At 35.3% G+C, this 13,680-nt stretch overlaps 1 protein-coding gene across 1 annotated transcript in view; it reads right to left on the minus strand.

The window, feature by feature from the left end:
• Positions 1 to 6,631: 6,631 nt before the first annotated feature.
• The window catches only part of FMN2 (formin 2), a 402,924-nt gene continuing 395,875 nt past the window's right edge, over positions 6,632 to 13,680 (minus strand). The window contains exons 17-18 of the mRNA XM_011380009.2: positions 9,599 to 9,680; positions 6,632 to 8,155 (exon numbers count right to left, since the gene is read on the minus strand). Of these exons, the coding sequence (XP_011378311.1) occupies positions 8,129 to 8,155; positions 9,599 to 9,680 (109 nt within the window). The 3' untranslated portion in view covers positions 6,632 to 8,128. The remainder of the gene's footprint in view (positions 8,156 to 9,598; positions 9,681 to 13,680) is intronic.

Below are 13,680 nucleotides of genomic sequence, written 5' to 3' on the forward strand. Positions count from 1 at the left end.
AATTTTGGGTTAATCGAATCCCATTATAATATTGCTTACTATAACCTGGTTAAAGCATATTGCCAGTTTCTGACTCTGAAAGCCTAAAACCAACAGAAAAATCTCATTGTTGATTAGCCTGTAAGGTATGGGTTGGTTCTGTGATCCATTGCATGGAATAGAAATTGTTGTTAATCTCTGGAAAACTTAACAGTATATTATAGAATTATAGCCATAAATTAGAAACATTTACATAAAGTTAGTGAGGGCAGTATGAAATAACTCCAAAATTGAGGTGAAAGGAGTTTTGCGTAAGAATTACCAAAATAGGCCATTGTGAAATAAAAGGCCTAGTGTTACGGTAACAATCAGACCACCATAGGAGAAAATGTGTCAAGTGGCCCACAGACCACCCTGACTTTTTTTTTTTCATTCCTGCAACAGACAAGCAGGGCTGGCTTCCTGCTCTTACAAATCTGCATAGCGGTCTAGCATGAGAACTTCCCTGCTCTTCCTTGGGGTGGATATCTGATAGAGATTCTGTAATAATGTGCAAGCATCATAAACTGCCCAAAGCACATCGTCTCCTTGATTCAACGTAATTGACCAGATGGGTGTCATTTGATATTTGAAGTGAGATACATTCTCGAAAGTGAATTGTGAAATCTCTCTTTATTGACTTGCTCTTCAAAATTGCACAAAACCCAAAAGAACAAAAGGAGATGACAGTGAGATCTTTCTCTCACCTATCCCACAGCTGCCAGTTTCCCTCCTCCAGAGCGACTAGAGTTAGCAGTTTCCCGTAAACGCCTCCAGAGATATTCTACGTGTGTAAATTTCCGGATTCAGTAATCGCGTTGCCCCCATTTTTACACAAAGGGGTGTGCACTATACAGTTTTGCTTTTTTTTCCACACGAACATGACAGACACAAACTTTTTCATGGATTTTTACCCTTTAACAAAATGTTGTACATCTTCTATATCAGTACATAAAGTACTCCTCATTCTCTTTTTAAAATCTTGCATATTACCTCATTATTTAGAAGTATCCAATATTTTCCTATTACAAATACTGTCACTTTCTGATATGTTTAATATAGTTGGGCCAGTTCTTCTTTACATTTTTCTTTTTCTCCCAAAACCTTCATGACTGTTCTTGTTTATTTATTTTTATGTACCTCCCCCCTCCCCCCTCAAAAAAACCCAACAATAACAGAAAAACAAACCTCTATTCTGTTGCTATTTTCATCTGGGTTGCATTAAATTTATAGATTCATTTAGGGTGTACTGAAGTTGGTGATAGGCCTTTCTATTTTTTGTGTCTCTCAATTGTTTTCATATAGATCTTACACATTTCTTATTAAATTTATTCCATGCTATTCATCATTTTTAGTTGCTAGTTTAAATGGGACATTTCCCAGTTGTATCTTCCAATAAGACATTGTATACATCAAATCTCTTAATTTCTATATATTAATCTTTTGCTTAGTAATTTACCACATTCTGTTATTGTTACAAATAACTTTTGGTTGATTATTTTCTGTTTTCTAAGTATGTAATGTCATAAACAGCAAAATAGAAATTATTTTACCTTCTCCCTTTCAATTTTATACCATTTTTTCTTTCATTGTCAGAACAATGATAAAAATAGCAATGATTGTCCCTGATTTTAATGGGGACACTTCTAATGCTCCCATTATGCTCCAGGCTGACTTTGCCTGGAGGTGTTTGATCATTTAAGGATAAACTCATATTATTCAGACTTTATCCCTCAAGAACGACATTGAATTGCTTAAATGATTTTTCAGCAGCCAGAAGAAATCACATAATTTTTCTCCACATAGGAATATTTTTAAATAAACATATTATAATATGCAAAGCCAAAACCTTATGATCATCCTAGCATTCCAGGAATATGTCCCACTTTTTTATGGTCCTTCTGGTGTTTGCTAATATTTTGCTTGGTATTTTTGCAATGTTATGCATAAACGAGTTTTTGAATAATCTTTGTTGCCTTGGTAGCACTGTTATGCTCACCAACTACTTGCAGGTAGGCTGTAGTAAGGAGAGGACTAGGCTGTGTTTCAGGCTAGCAAATATTCCATTATGAAGTAGGGTGAAGAACATGACTTGTTCTACAATTTACTACTCCAATTCAGGGTCTCTTTCCCCACTCTTGTTTTATTGATACATGTCTTCCTGCAAATCTGATTTGTCTGTGATTTCTCATTTAGGCCGCTTTCCTGCTTTGAAAAAAAAAAAAAAAAAAAGTGAAACATACAGAGAAGCTCCTGATATCAATTGGTGCACCAAGGTCCACTACAGCAAACAAAGGGTTTTGTGATAGGACCTGAGGCTATGACCTCATCTTGGAGAAGCTGACTCCACTGACTTTTTCTGAGATCTGCCTCCATGAGCATTCTCTCTCTGCCTTCTGCCATCCCCACGCATTTGGAAGATCTTCTATATATTTTGTGATTTGAGTTATTGATACTTCTACTTTTCATGAAAGATGAAGTTCACATCCTTGCTCCTTGTTTAGAATAATTTCTGAGAGGAGAAGAGCTAAATGTTCCTTTATCACACCATTTTAAAACATTAAAACTTTTCCCATTGTTTTTTTTGATTGTGTAATTGAAGATATATTTCATGGGAAACAAAACCCCAAAACTACGGCTTAAAAAAATCCGAGATCATTAGTTGGCTGGGAAGTGGAAATGCTGATGACAAGCTGGAGTGAAATGAAGACTGGTCGCTCAGGGTTTCTAGAGATTATTAGTAACGGTTCCTTTTCTTCCCCAAGTCATCCTATCTTCCATCACGGTCGCTTCTCATGTTTATTTTTCAATTACAGTTGACATTCAGTATTATTTTATATTAGTTTCAGATGAACAACACAGTGATTAGACATTTATAAAATTTATGAAGCGATTCCCGAGATTAGTCTAGTACTCATGTGACACTATACACAGCTATTACAATATTATTGAATATATGCCCAATGCTGTAATTTACATCCCCTTGACTATTTTGTACTTCTTAATCTCTTCACCTTTTTCACCCAGTCCCCTAACCCCACTCTCATCTGGCAAACATGAGTTTGTTCTCGGTTTCTGAGTCTGTTTCTGTTTTGTTGGCTTGCTTTTCCTCTTTAGATTCCACTTACAAGTGAAATCTTATGTTTTTTTGTCTCTCTAATTTCACTAAATGTAATAACATCTAGGTCCATCCATGTTGTCACAAATGGTAAGATTTCATTCTTTTTTATGGCTAATATTTCATTGTATATATGTACCACACCTCTTTATTCAATCATCTATTGATGGACAGTTAGGTTGCTCACATATCTTGCCTTTTGTAAATAGTGCTGCAATGAACATAGAAATGAATATATCTTTTCAAATTAGTGTTTTGGATTTCTTCAGATAAATACCCAGAAATGGAATTTAATTTTTTGAAGAACCTCCATTCTATTTTCCACAGTGGCTGCACCAATTTGCAATGCCACCAACGCTAAGCAAGAGTTCCCTTTCCTTCACATCCTCGCCAGGCCAGCACTTGTTGTTTGTTGACTTATTGATGATAGCCATTTGACAGGTGTGAAGTGATAGCTCATTGTGGTTTTAATTTGCATTTTTCTGATGATTATGTCGAGCATCTTTTCATATTTCGATTGGCTATCTGTATGTCCTCTTTGGAGATATGTCAACATAGGTCCTCTGCCTATTTTTTTTTCTTTTGCTTTTACTTTTTCATTTTTTTTTTAATTTTATATTTGTTTCAGGTATATAGCATAGAGGTTACACATTTGTATAATTTATGAAGTGATCCCCCTGATTGCTATAGTACCCACCTGGCAAAACACACAGCTATTACAATATTATTTCCTATATTCCCTATGCTGTACTTTACATCGCCGTGACTATTTTCTAACTACCAATTTGTACTTTTAATCCCTTCACCTTTTTCAGTGAACCTCCCTGCAAAATAACAAGTTTTGGTGAGAATGTGGAGAAAAAGGAACCCTCGTGCACAATTGATGGGAATGCAAATTGGTACAGCCACTATGGAAAATAGTATGGAGGTTCCTCAAAAAATGAAAAATAAAATTACCTTATGACCCAGCAATTGCACTCTGGGTATTTATCCCAAGAAAATCAAAACACTAATTTGAAAAGATATATGAACGTCTATGATCACTGCAGCACTATTTACAATAGTCAAGATATGGAAGCAACCTAAGTGCCCATCAATAGATGACTGGATAAAGTGGTAAATACATATATATATGCTATATGTATATATATAATATAGCTCAGCCATATAAAATGAAATCTTACCTCTGTCCATTTTTAAATTGGATTGTCTGTTGTTTTTGGTTTGAGCTGTATGAGTTCTTTATAAATTTTGGATATTAACACCATATAGAATGTATCATTTGGCAGATATCTTCTCCCATTTGGTAGGTTGTCATCTTTTTTTGATGGTTTTGTCTGATGTGCAAAACTTTTTAGTTTAATGTAGCATTTTTGTTTTTAAAAATCTATTCCTGTTTTCCTAGGCAATTTCAACAATCTCCTTGATTTCCACTATCACTTGAAAGCAGATGGCTCTTATATAAAAATTTCCAGAACTGAACCTCTTTCGAGTTCCTGATTAATATCCTCCATCTACTAGAAATACTCAACTGAATGTCCAGCACACACTGTGGATCCTTCATTCCCTGTAACTCACGAATTTTTTCCCCTTCTCTTCTCATTTACTTATTCACTAAATTAATAAATATTCAGTGTCCTTCTGGATTTAAATTTGAGTGGATGACAGACCATATACTCATAACCATATAACTATATAATATCAGATACTGATAAGTCCTATAAAGAGAATAAAGCTGATTAAGGGTATAAAGACTCAGGAGTTGCCTTTCTTGGTAGGCTTATCAGAGAAGGCTTCTCTGAGGCACTGAAATTTATAAGAAATGTGACTGAAGCACTTCCCCTGTATCACCTTTGTTAAGGCATAGAGGCACTCCTCCCCAAATAACTTATTCCAGAAACCATACTGTCATCTTAAATTCATTCTGCTTTCTTTTTTCTCATATCTAAATGTTCAAGAAGTTCTCATATATTTTACCTCCTGAACACATCTTTTTTTTCAGCTCCAAGTTTCCATCTCTACTAGCAATATCTTACATAATTCCCTTATCTTTCTTTTAATTATAATAATCTCTTTAAAGGCCTTCCTGCCTCAAGGCTTATACTCCTCCATTCTGTCCTTCACAATGGTACCAGAGTGGGCTTTAATAAACAAAAAAACAGGTCATGTTGCAACTTAAAATGATTAGCTTCGTAATCTACTGTATAGCATTTCTTATTATTAGAGTCTAACAATCTAACCCCTGATCCTCCTGATTACTACTCGTACGTTTGTCTGCATCCCTTACTCTGCCTTATACTCTACCTCCTTATTATTTGTGGAGAGTTAATTCTTTTGCAGGCATGGAGGCTATTTCGCATCTCTGTTTTCCATGCTTTTTCTTCCCTTGCTACCTCTCTTAGAAATATGCCATCGTCCCCTTCCCACTAACCATCTGGAAAACTTTTAAGACTGCATTCCAAACAAGCTCTCAGATGACATCATTGCTGCTAGTCTGCCACCCCGCTATGAGGCGCAAGGGCACAGATGACTCTGAGATACTCCTGACCCCAAACTATAATAAAGTTACATTAGTATTTACCACAAAATCCCTTTGTATGTCTCTAGCAACATTTCCCCCATTCTTTCTCCTTTACACTCTGCTCCCTCCATATAATCTGAAGGAGTTACAACTCCTAAAAGAGATGATGTTTCCATGTGCATTTGAGCACTGTATTTGCACTTGTGATTTCTCCTCTCCCCCTTCACTTGCCTAACTCCCACTCAATACCTTGAGATTTAGCTTTTTGTTTGTTCTGAATCGGATATTACAATGAATTGCAATTGTTACTTTACACTCTTTTCCCACAACTTGGTATTAAGTTCTTTAAGAACATTCAGCTCTTTTCCTGTTTAAATGTGCAGTTATTAGCACAACGGCTTGGCAAAGAGTAGGTAATAAGCCAATAAGCAAGTGATGAAAGAAAAATTGATCATTACATTAAAAAATTAGATCAGATCTAAATGCAATGCTTATTTATATATATATAAAAAACTTTTCATGCATCTCCATTAGCATCATGCTTAGTTTTCATTTCTTACATTTCCTCTTCTATATCCATCTCTTCTGTACCATTTTTCTTCTGACTTATCATCTCTCAATAGTCCTTCACCACTTAATCTGTATCAAATGAATTTTTGCATCCAATTTCTAAATTTTAAAAGACTTCTCAAATATTAATATATTGTTGCTCATAAGTAGAAAACACTTTTTCCTTAAAATTGCATTAGGAAAATTTCAACCTTTATCCAAATATGTTTTGAAGTAGCATAATAAATATTTTATCTCTAAAAACAAGCACTCATTAAACACTTTACTAACAACTGTTAAGCCTGAAATAAGAACTTTTAAAAATCTTTAAACACAGACTATCTAACTTATGTTTCTTCCAGTTTTAAAAATGCTGGTTTCATTTTGCAAGTATCCTTAGGCAAATGCACACAATAGACACAGAACTCTTTTATTACTCACTTTATTTTCATATAAATTAACATCCTAAAAAATTGGAATAGAAACACTAAATACAGTATTGCACATAGCGATCTTTGTTAAATGCCCTATTACTTCATTGAAGAATGTTAATATACACATTAGAGGGAGTGAAAGGGACAGGAAGACTACGGAACTACAACCAAAAAACCACTACTGTTTCTTTGCACTTAAACTACAAATTAAAAGGTAAGAGACCATATTTTATATAAATACAAACATAGTTATGATTCGGAACTTTCTTTTTAAGTTGCTTTCCATAATTGGTTTGTAATAGCAATAAACTCTCCCCTTTATCCACAACCAAAACCTTCAACAAATGTCATTAAAATTATTTTAAAAAACTGCACCTATTACTGTTAGACAAAACCATCACAATGCATCATAAGTCAACTTTAAAGTACTCTCAGAAGAGGATATTGATGTTTTCTCCCTCGTTGTAATATAAAATCCTTTCCTAAACCCCTTCAGATAATGAATCATTACATACTCATTTTTTCAGCTTTTAATCACCTGCCATAACACAGAAAGAAAACCCCAATTATGTCAAAATACTTGGGCAGGTATGTTTAATTAACAGGTTCTAGGTAGATGCCAATCCATCCAAAAAATTACTTTTTTTCATGTCAACAATTAGTCATGTTGGCGATTTTATGAGTACCATTTATTTAAATCCCTTCAACATATTGAGTCATATTTTCTTTGTGAAAGGCAATGGCAAAAGTTACAGGGAGGCACACCTTCAGTTTTATTTACTTCTGCCACAGATTCCTTTACCTGGGGTCTCAGAGGACACAGTCTGATAGGAGCCTTCATTAAACTTAAACTCTGATTCCTGCCTATATTAAATGATTTATCGGAAAAGGGTTTCCTTTTGCTATATTTTTTTTTCTTTCATTATCTAACAAGTGAGAAAAACTATAATCTCCTTTCACAAATATATAGTTATGGAGAGCAACCCAAAGAGTTGGGAAAGCCTTAATTATAATATATAAACAGTATTTAAATTTTAGAATAAAAATGTATACGTAGGTGTGAAACTGATACAACAATTCACTAGAAATAACATTTTAACCATAAACCTAAATGCACTGATGTGAAGTACTGGTTGTCAGTAGAAAGAAAAGAAATATTCTTACAAAAGAAAATTTTAGGTTAAAGTTTAGCATGTTCAGAATTAATGCAGATACTGCCTCTAATACATGCTGTTTCAGCCTATCAGTATAATATCATAAACTTTTACAAAAAGAAAAGGTGTTAAATTCTCCACTGGTCTACTGCTTTTACATTTTTATATGAATGTACAGTAAAATTCAACAGTGAATTGTCTAGAAAACACAAAGATTATGCAAGAGGTCAAGAAGAAAAATGATCGAAATGATGTAGTTTCCTTCCCGTGTTCAGGTCAGCTAAATTTTGTGGAAGTGCTTAGAGCGACTTGTATTCATTCTGCTTTCCTGTGTTCAGGTTTTCATGCTTATCTTTGCTTTCTAAAAATAAATGCACCAGATAAGAGTTATAGTTAGAAACAAGAAGTTTAAAAAATGTATGGAGTTTAGAGTAGCCCAAACAAGACCTTTTCATTTGGATCAAATTCTCTGGGAAAGGTTAAAGATCAACCAACCCATAAAGGAAAAATAATATTTATAAGTAAAATATGTTTTTCTCTTTTAGAAATTTTTACCAAGACAAACCACTAAATGTTTTGAGAAAAAAAAAAGTTTTAAAATTTAATTTCTTATTGACGTGAAAGAGTGCCAACTCAGCTTCCTTGTTCTGTTTTCTGTGCAAATACATTTAGATGAAAACTGAATCACTGGCTGTTTCATTTTCATCCTTATAAGAGCATGATTGGGGTTGACTAATAAATAATTACTCCTCCTCATTCAATACACTTTAAATGTGTATTTTAATCAGTAAGACAGAAAATATAGTAAACCATAATATAATACTTGTCATTCATTAAGTTTTGATACGGAGAAACTGAAGGGAAAACAGCTATTAAATAAAGACATAATTTATAACTTTTTCTAAATAGAGCTATTTATTTATATACCAATTTGGGTTATGTTAATCTTTTTCATTTAGACTATGTTAGACTAATCCAATTCAAAATGCTCTTATTTTAAGGCTTAATCCAACTTTTCATTTAAAACAGCTTACTCTGTGACACCAAGTGATAATCCCTAAAAATGTTCAACAAAACATTGACAAGGGAAAACTTATCATCTTCACCAAACCCTTCCCTCTCAGGGTGCAAAACCTGGCATTTCATTTTCAAGGAAGAAGTGGGCAAGGAGAAAACTTAAACAGCTTGTTAAACTCAGTTTACTGACTGATGATGTTGAGCAGCCAACTCCGTAGAGCCATTTATGGGTACAAACCAGGTCTGAGTCCTGTGTCTTAGCAAAGGACAACACCACACTTGGCATTTCCCGTTATGTTTTAGGTCCCAATGGCATTAATCCAATTATAACAGCCACTCTGGGTTCAAAAGCAGCCCTGTGATCATGGGTAATGAAGAAAGTGAAAGATGGCCCGCGGGTATCTATGTGTACGAAAGATGGCAATGAGTAAGTGTGTACACATAGATACCCGCAAATAAGCACTCCCTGAGTAGATCTATCTTAATTCTTAAGCTTCGAATGCTGAGTACTGAGATTCTCTTGCGTACACATAGATACCCGCGAATAAGCACTCCCTGAGTAGATCTTAATTCTTAAGCTTCGAATGCTGAGTACTGAGATTCTCTTAGCCTTTTGGGCCTGATTAAAGACATCAGGAATTGGAAATTCTTTAAGTCAGAAGCTCATTATTTATTCAAACTTAAGAGAAAAATATTATTTATTATATGTTTTTGTATATATAGTGAAAACAGTGTTTAAAAGCCAAAGAAAATCACAGTTTAAAGAACAGAAAAGTTAAATACTTACGATTCCAGAGTCATGTCTGGGTTTTATCTTATAAAGTGATTTTCCCTTTTTCTGCCTACACACCTCTTCAGCTTCTTTTACCCTGAGTGGGAGAAGACACGTGCATTTCATCACTGCGAGCCACCTTCTAGTCAGTGAGCATCAACTCATGAAGCATGTGACTTATTGGAGAAAATCATACCACATACACAGGAATGTTATCTGACATTTGACTTAAAAACATAGACTGTTAGAGCTGGAAGCAAAGTCATCCAGGGGTTCTGAACTTGGAATCAAAGGAAGTAGAATGGAATAGTATATAAACAGGTAAATATTTTTATGTATACATTTCATTTTATATTAAAGGACTCATATACAAGAAAGTAAAGAAATATCCCTCATTTTCAGGTGAGTATACTGAGATTGGCTCTATTACACAAATAGGATCGGCACTATTAAAACACTCAGAGCATTAAAATAATTAAATTAGCCGCATTATATAAAAACTCAAATGCATATTTAAAATGATTTCAGATTCACTTTCTACATCACACTTACTCATGCAAGAAAGTCATTTGCAATGAATACTTGGGTAGTTTTTAAAAAATTGAACTTCATCAAGCGTGGGAACCCATCATTTAATTGAAAACAGAAAATAGAGAATGAGCAACAATAACATTGTAATACCACTAGGGTTTCTTTTTAAACACAAACTCCAAGGAAAACAGTGTTGCATTTACCAGGGGTGGAGTTAAAAGAGGGTGTTATTTGGAGATAAGTTCCGCATTAAGTTCTGGCTTTGCTATTTGACATTGGGTAATGTCCTGATACCACCGGCCCTTGTAGTCCCTTAATAGTACAAGGGCTCAATAACATATAATAGCATTACTATTATTACTACACAGAGTTGTGGCAAAGATTGGAAAAAATTATTTAAATAGTTCTTTATAAGTTGTAAAATACTATAAAAAGTTATACGTGATTACTTTAAACATATCATAAGAAATCTGCAAACTGGACTTCTATTAATAAAAAGTATACCATAAGAAGGAAAATAAATTATTAGGTTAATTTATTTTTTGTTATGATTTACCTTGAAAATGGAGTATTTCTGGAGAAACTAAAAAGGCCATGATGGATCTTAATAAAAGACTTTTTGTATGTAGATCTTAAAGCCTATTTCCTCAGAGAAATAAATTATAGATATATTTTCTTGTGCCCTGTGGCAAAAGATCTAATGAGAGAATTCATCTTCTATACAGCTAAATGAATCCCTTTTTTTAAACAACAGAATGAAACAAATAATCCAGTATAGAAGCTATAAGATTGATGTTATAGTTTATCTTAAAGTATGACAAATGCATGTAATTCCCTTCGGACATGAAACATTGTTAGTAATTCCAGAAAATGATGACAATTTAGAAGACACTCCAGTATTACCACTTTTATTACTTTCTACGTGAGTCATAAATTGCCTTTAATCTGTCCTCCAAACATCTGAAGACAAAAATATTTTCTTTATAACAAACCAAGGATTGCAGAGTCCCCATCTTCCAGTGAAATTGCTACGAGTAAATTTAATTTGAAGTATTTGGACAGGGAATTAAGAAAACTTTCTTTTAAGCACTTAGTCAAAATCTAGTAGATCTCTTAAATTTACTTGGAGTGCTTTTAAAGCATTTTGTGATATTTAAAAAAATGTACTTCACAAGTATTAAGATCACCAAAGCATCTTAATTTTCTCACTATCTTATTTATTTTGTTCTTAAAACACATTTTTGCAAGGATCACAGGAAGCCGAGTTTAGGTCACATATATTTAACATTATACAAAAGCAAATTAGGCCATTCCTTACAGCAGAGACGGTGAAAACTAAAGAGAATGTACGTCAACAAACCCTCACAAGGTCTAAAAGATCTCGTGCTCACCCATTCATCTGACAATCATTTATAGAGCAGTAACTCTAGGTTGGGCACTGGGACTGGCTCAATTAAGTTCAGCATCTCATAGGAGAGATACACAGAGGAGCAAGTGATTTACAACGGTGTACGAAGCACAACACCTGGGGTGGCAGAGGTGTCTGTGGTGGGCGGGCAGGGGTGATGGAAACCCTTCTGGAGCATGTTGATGGCCGAGCCTTGCTTTAAAGATAATTTTCAATTTTTCATACTTTTCTCGGAAGGGGAAATAGTACTGAGTGTGACAGGAGAGAACTACATCCAGAACAACATGCAAAGGCCAAAGCTTGAAGAACTAGAAACACTTCTCCCTTCTGCTGCCACAGGATCCCACCCCACACCAGTAAATGATTGAAGTTCAAACCGCCTTTCCGGTTTATGCTTCAGTTTCTTATGCGTGTGGCTGGGGTGGGTCAGTCACTGCATCCTGAGCACCTCTTGATATGCACAACCAAATGATCTGGGGAGCTGGAAAACTGAACATCAGAATCTTGGGCACTCGCTCTTAAAATTTAGGAGAAGAATCACTGAGAATTTCTTAAAATTCAGTTCTCCAGGCTCATTCTTCTATATTCTGGTTTAGTCCTCCTGGGACGCATTTATAAGCAACACCCAGGAGACTCAGATGTGGGTGGCCTGTGGGCAACACTTTGAGAAACAGCACTCCGGAACTCAGGTCTTCTCTCCGAGGCCTGGACTGGGTGGCCACACTGTGCCCCCGGAAAACCACACCCCCTCACCCTTCTCTCCTTTCCAGTGTCAGCACTAGGGTCACAACCCCAAACTACGAAAACCTGCTCTCTCTGAAACTGAGCGAGTCCCGCTCCTCCGGAAAGAATGCTGCTTCTTCCGAATGCCAATCTCATTTCAATAAAACTCTGACAACTAGAAATTTTTTCCCCACACTTTAGGGAGGAAAAAAGAATGTGTCCCTGGAGGCGAGATACGCTGCCGGAGTTGGGAGGAATGAGAAAGATAATGAGGGAGAAGCTGGGAGGAGGGACCAAGCCAGCTGTGAGCCTGTGTTTCCTCCTTGGGTGACTGTGGCAAAGTCGTCAGCTACAAGTTTATGAGTGACGACTTGTATGTGTCCCATCCTCTGTCTCTCCTGCCTCACCCCTCATTCAGTGACGACTAAAATTTCCTAAATCGAGCAGGAAAAAGATGCTCATCTCACAACTAGGCAGAAAAGGCTAAGTAAAAGGCATGGCGGTGATAACATTTCAAGTAATAAATAGAAGTGAGCAATTACTCTGTTTGAAAAGGAGTAAAAAGAGGAATAATACTTTGTTCATAAAGAAAGAAAGCAGTCACCATGCAGAGAGGAAAACGTGGCTGGTTTAAGGAAGAGAGTCCTTGGCTTCCAAATTTTGCCTGTACCTGAGTTTAAACTCTGTCTGGGAGAGGTCTGTGGGTGGTGCAGACACAGACGTGGCTCTCTCTCGTGCAAGACTCGTGAAGATAACTTTCTTTTTAATATGGCTGCATTCACACAAAGGGGACAGGCAAGGCATTTCTTAATCAAGATTTTACCCTTTCAGAGAACTGAAAAAGGAAGAAAGAATTTTTTGGATGATGTCTTCGATAAGCTTATTCTAACAATTGCAACTTCTAATCAGCAATCTACATAACAGAAGGAAAAGGTGAACAAAACCAAATCATATGATAATGAAAAGAAAACGCTTCACTCAGCACTTTTAATGATTGCGGGAAAACAACAACACAGCAAGCAGAGACTAGAAAGCAGGAAATGTAGCATTATCTTTCAGACAGAAAGATACAAAACGGTATATAATGGCTATGAAATTTGATGTTTATGTTACTATTTTGCTCTAATATCTTTTATTGTCCATGAAACTTCAGAAAAAAAGCTATGTCGAATAAATTTCAAAAGTATGTACTTACTCCTTAAATGGAGAACCAAAAGTAATTAAAGAATATGATAATTAAAGGTGTTATCTTTTAAAGAAGAATTTAATTATGGAAAATAACCAAAAGAACATATGGAATAGATTTGGCAAACAGAGTAGATGACTCTGTTTTGAGAAATTTGAGAAAACTCATTTCTTTCCTCCCTTCCTTCCTTCCCTCCTTCCTTCCTTCCTTCCTTCCTTCTTTCCTTCCTTCCCTCCTTCCTCCCTTCCT

Source organism: Pteropus vampyrus, unplaced genomic scaffold (genome assembly GCF_000151845.1).
Source record: "Pteropus vampyrus isolate Shadow unplaced genomic scaffold, Pvam_2.0 Scaffold383, whole genome shotgun sequence".
Taxonomy (NCBI): Eukaryota; Metazoa; Chordata; class Mammalia; order Chiroptera; family Pteropodidae; genus Pteropus; species Pteropus vampyrus.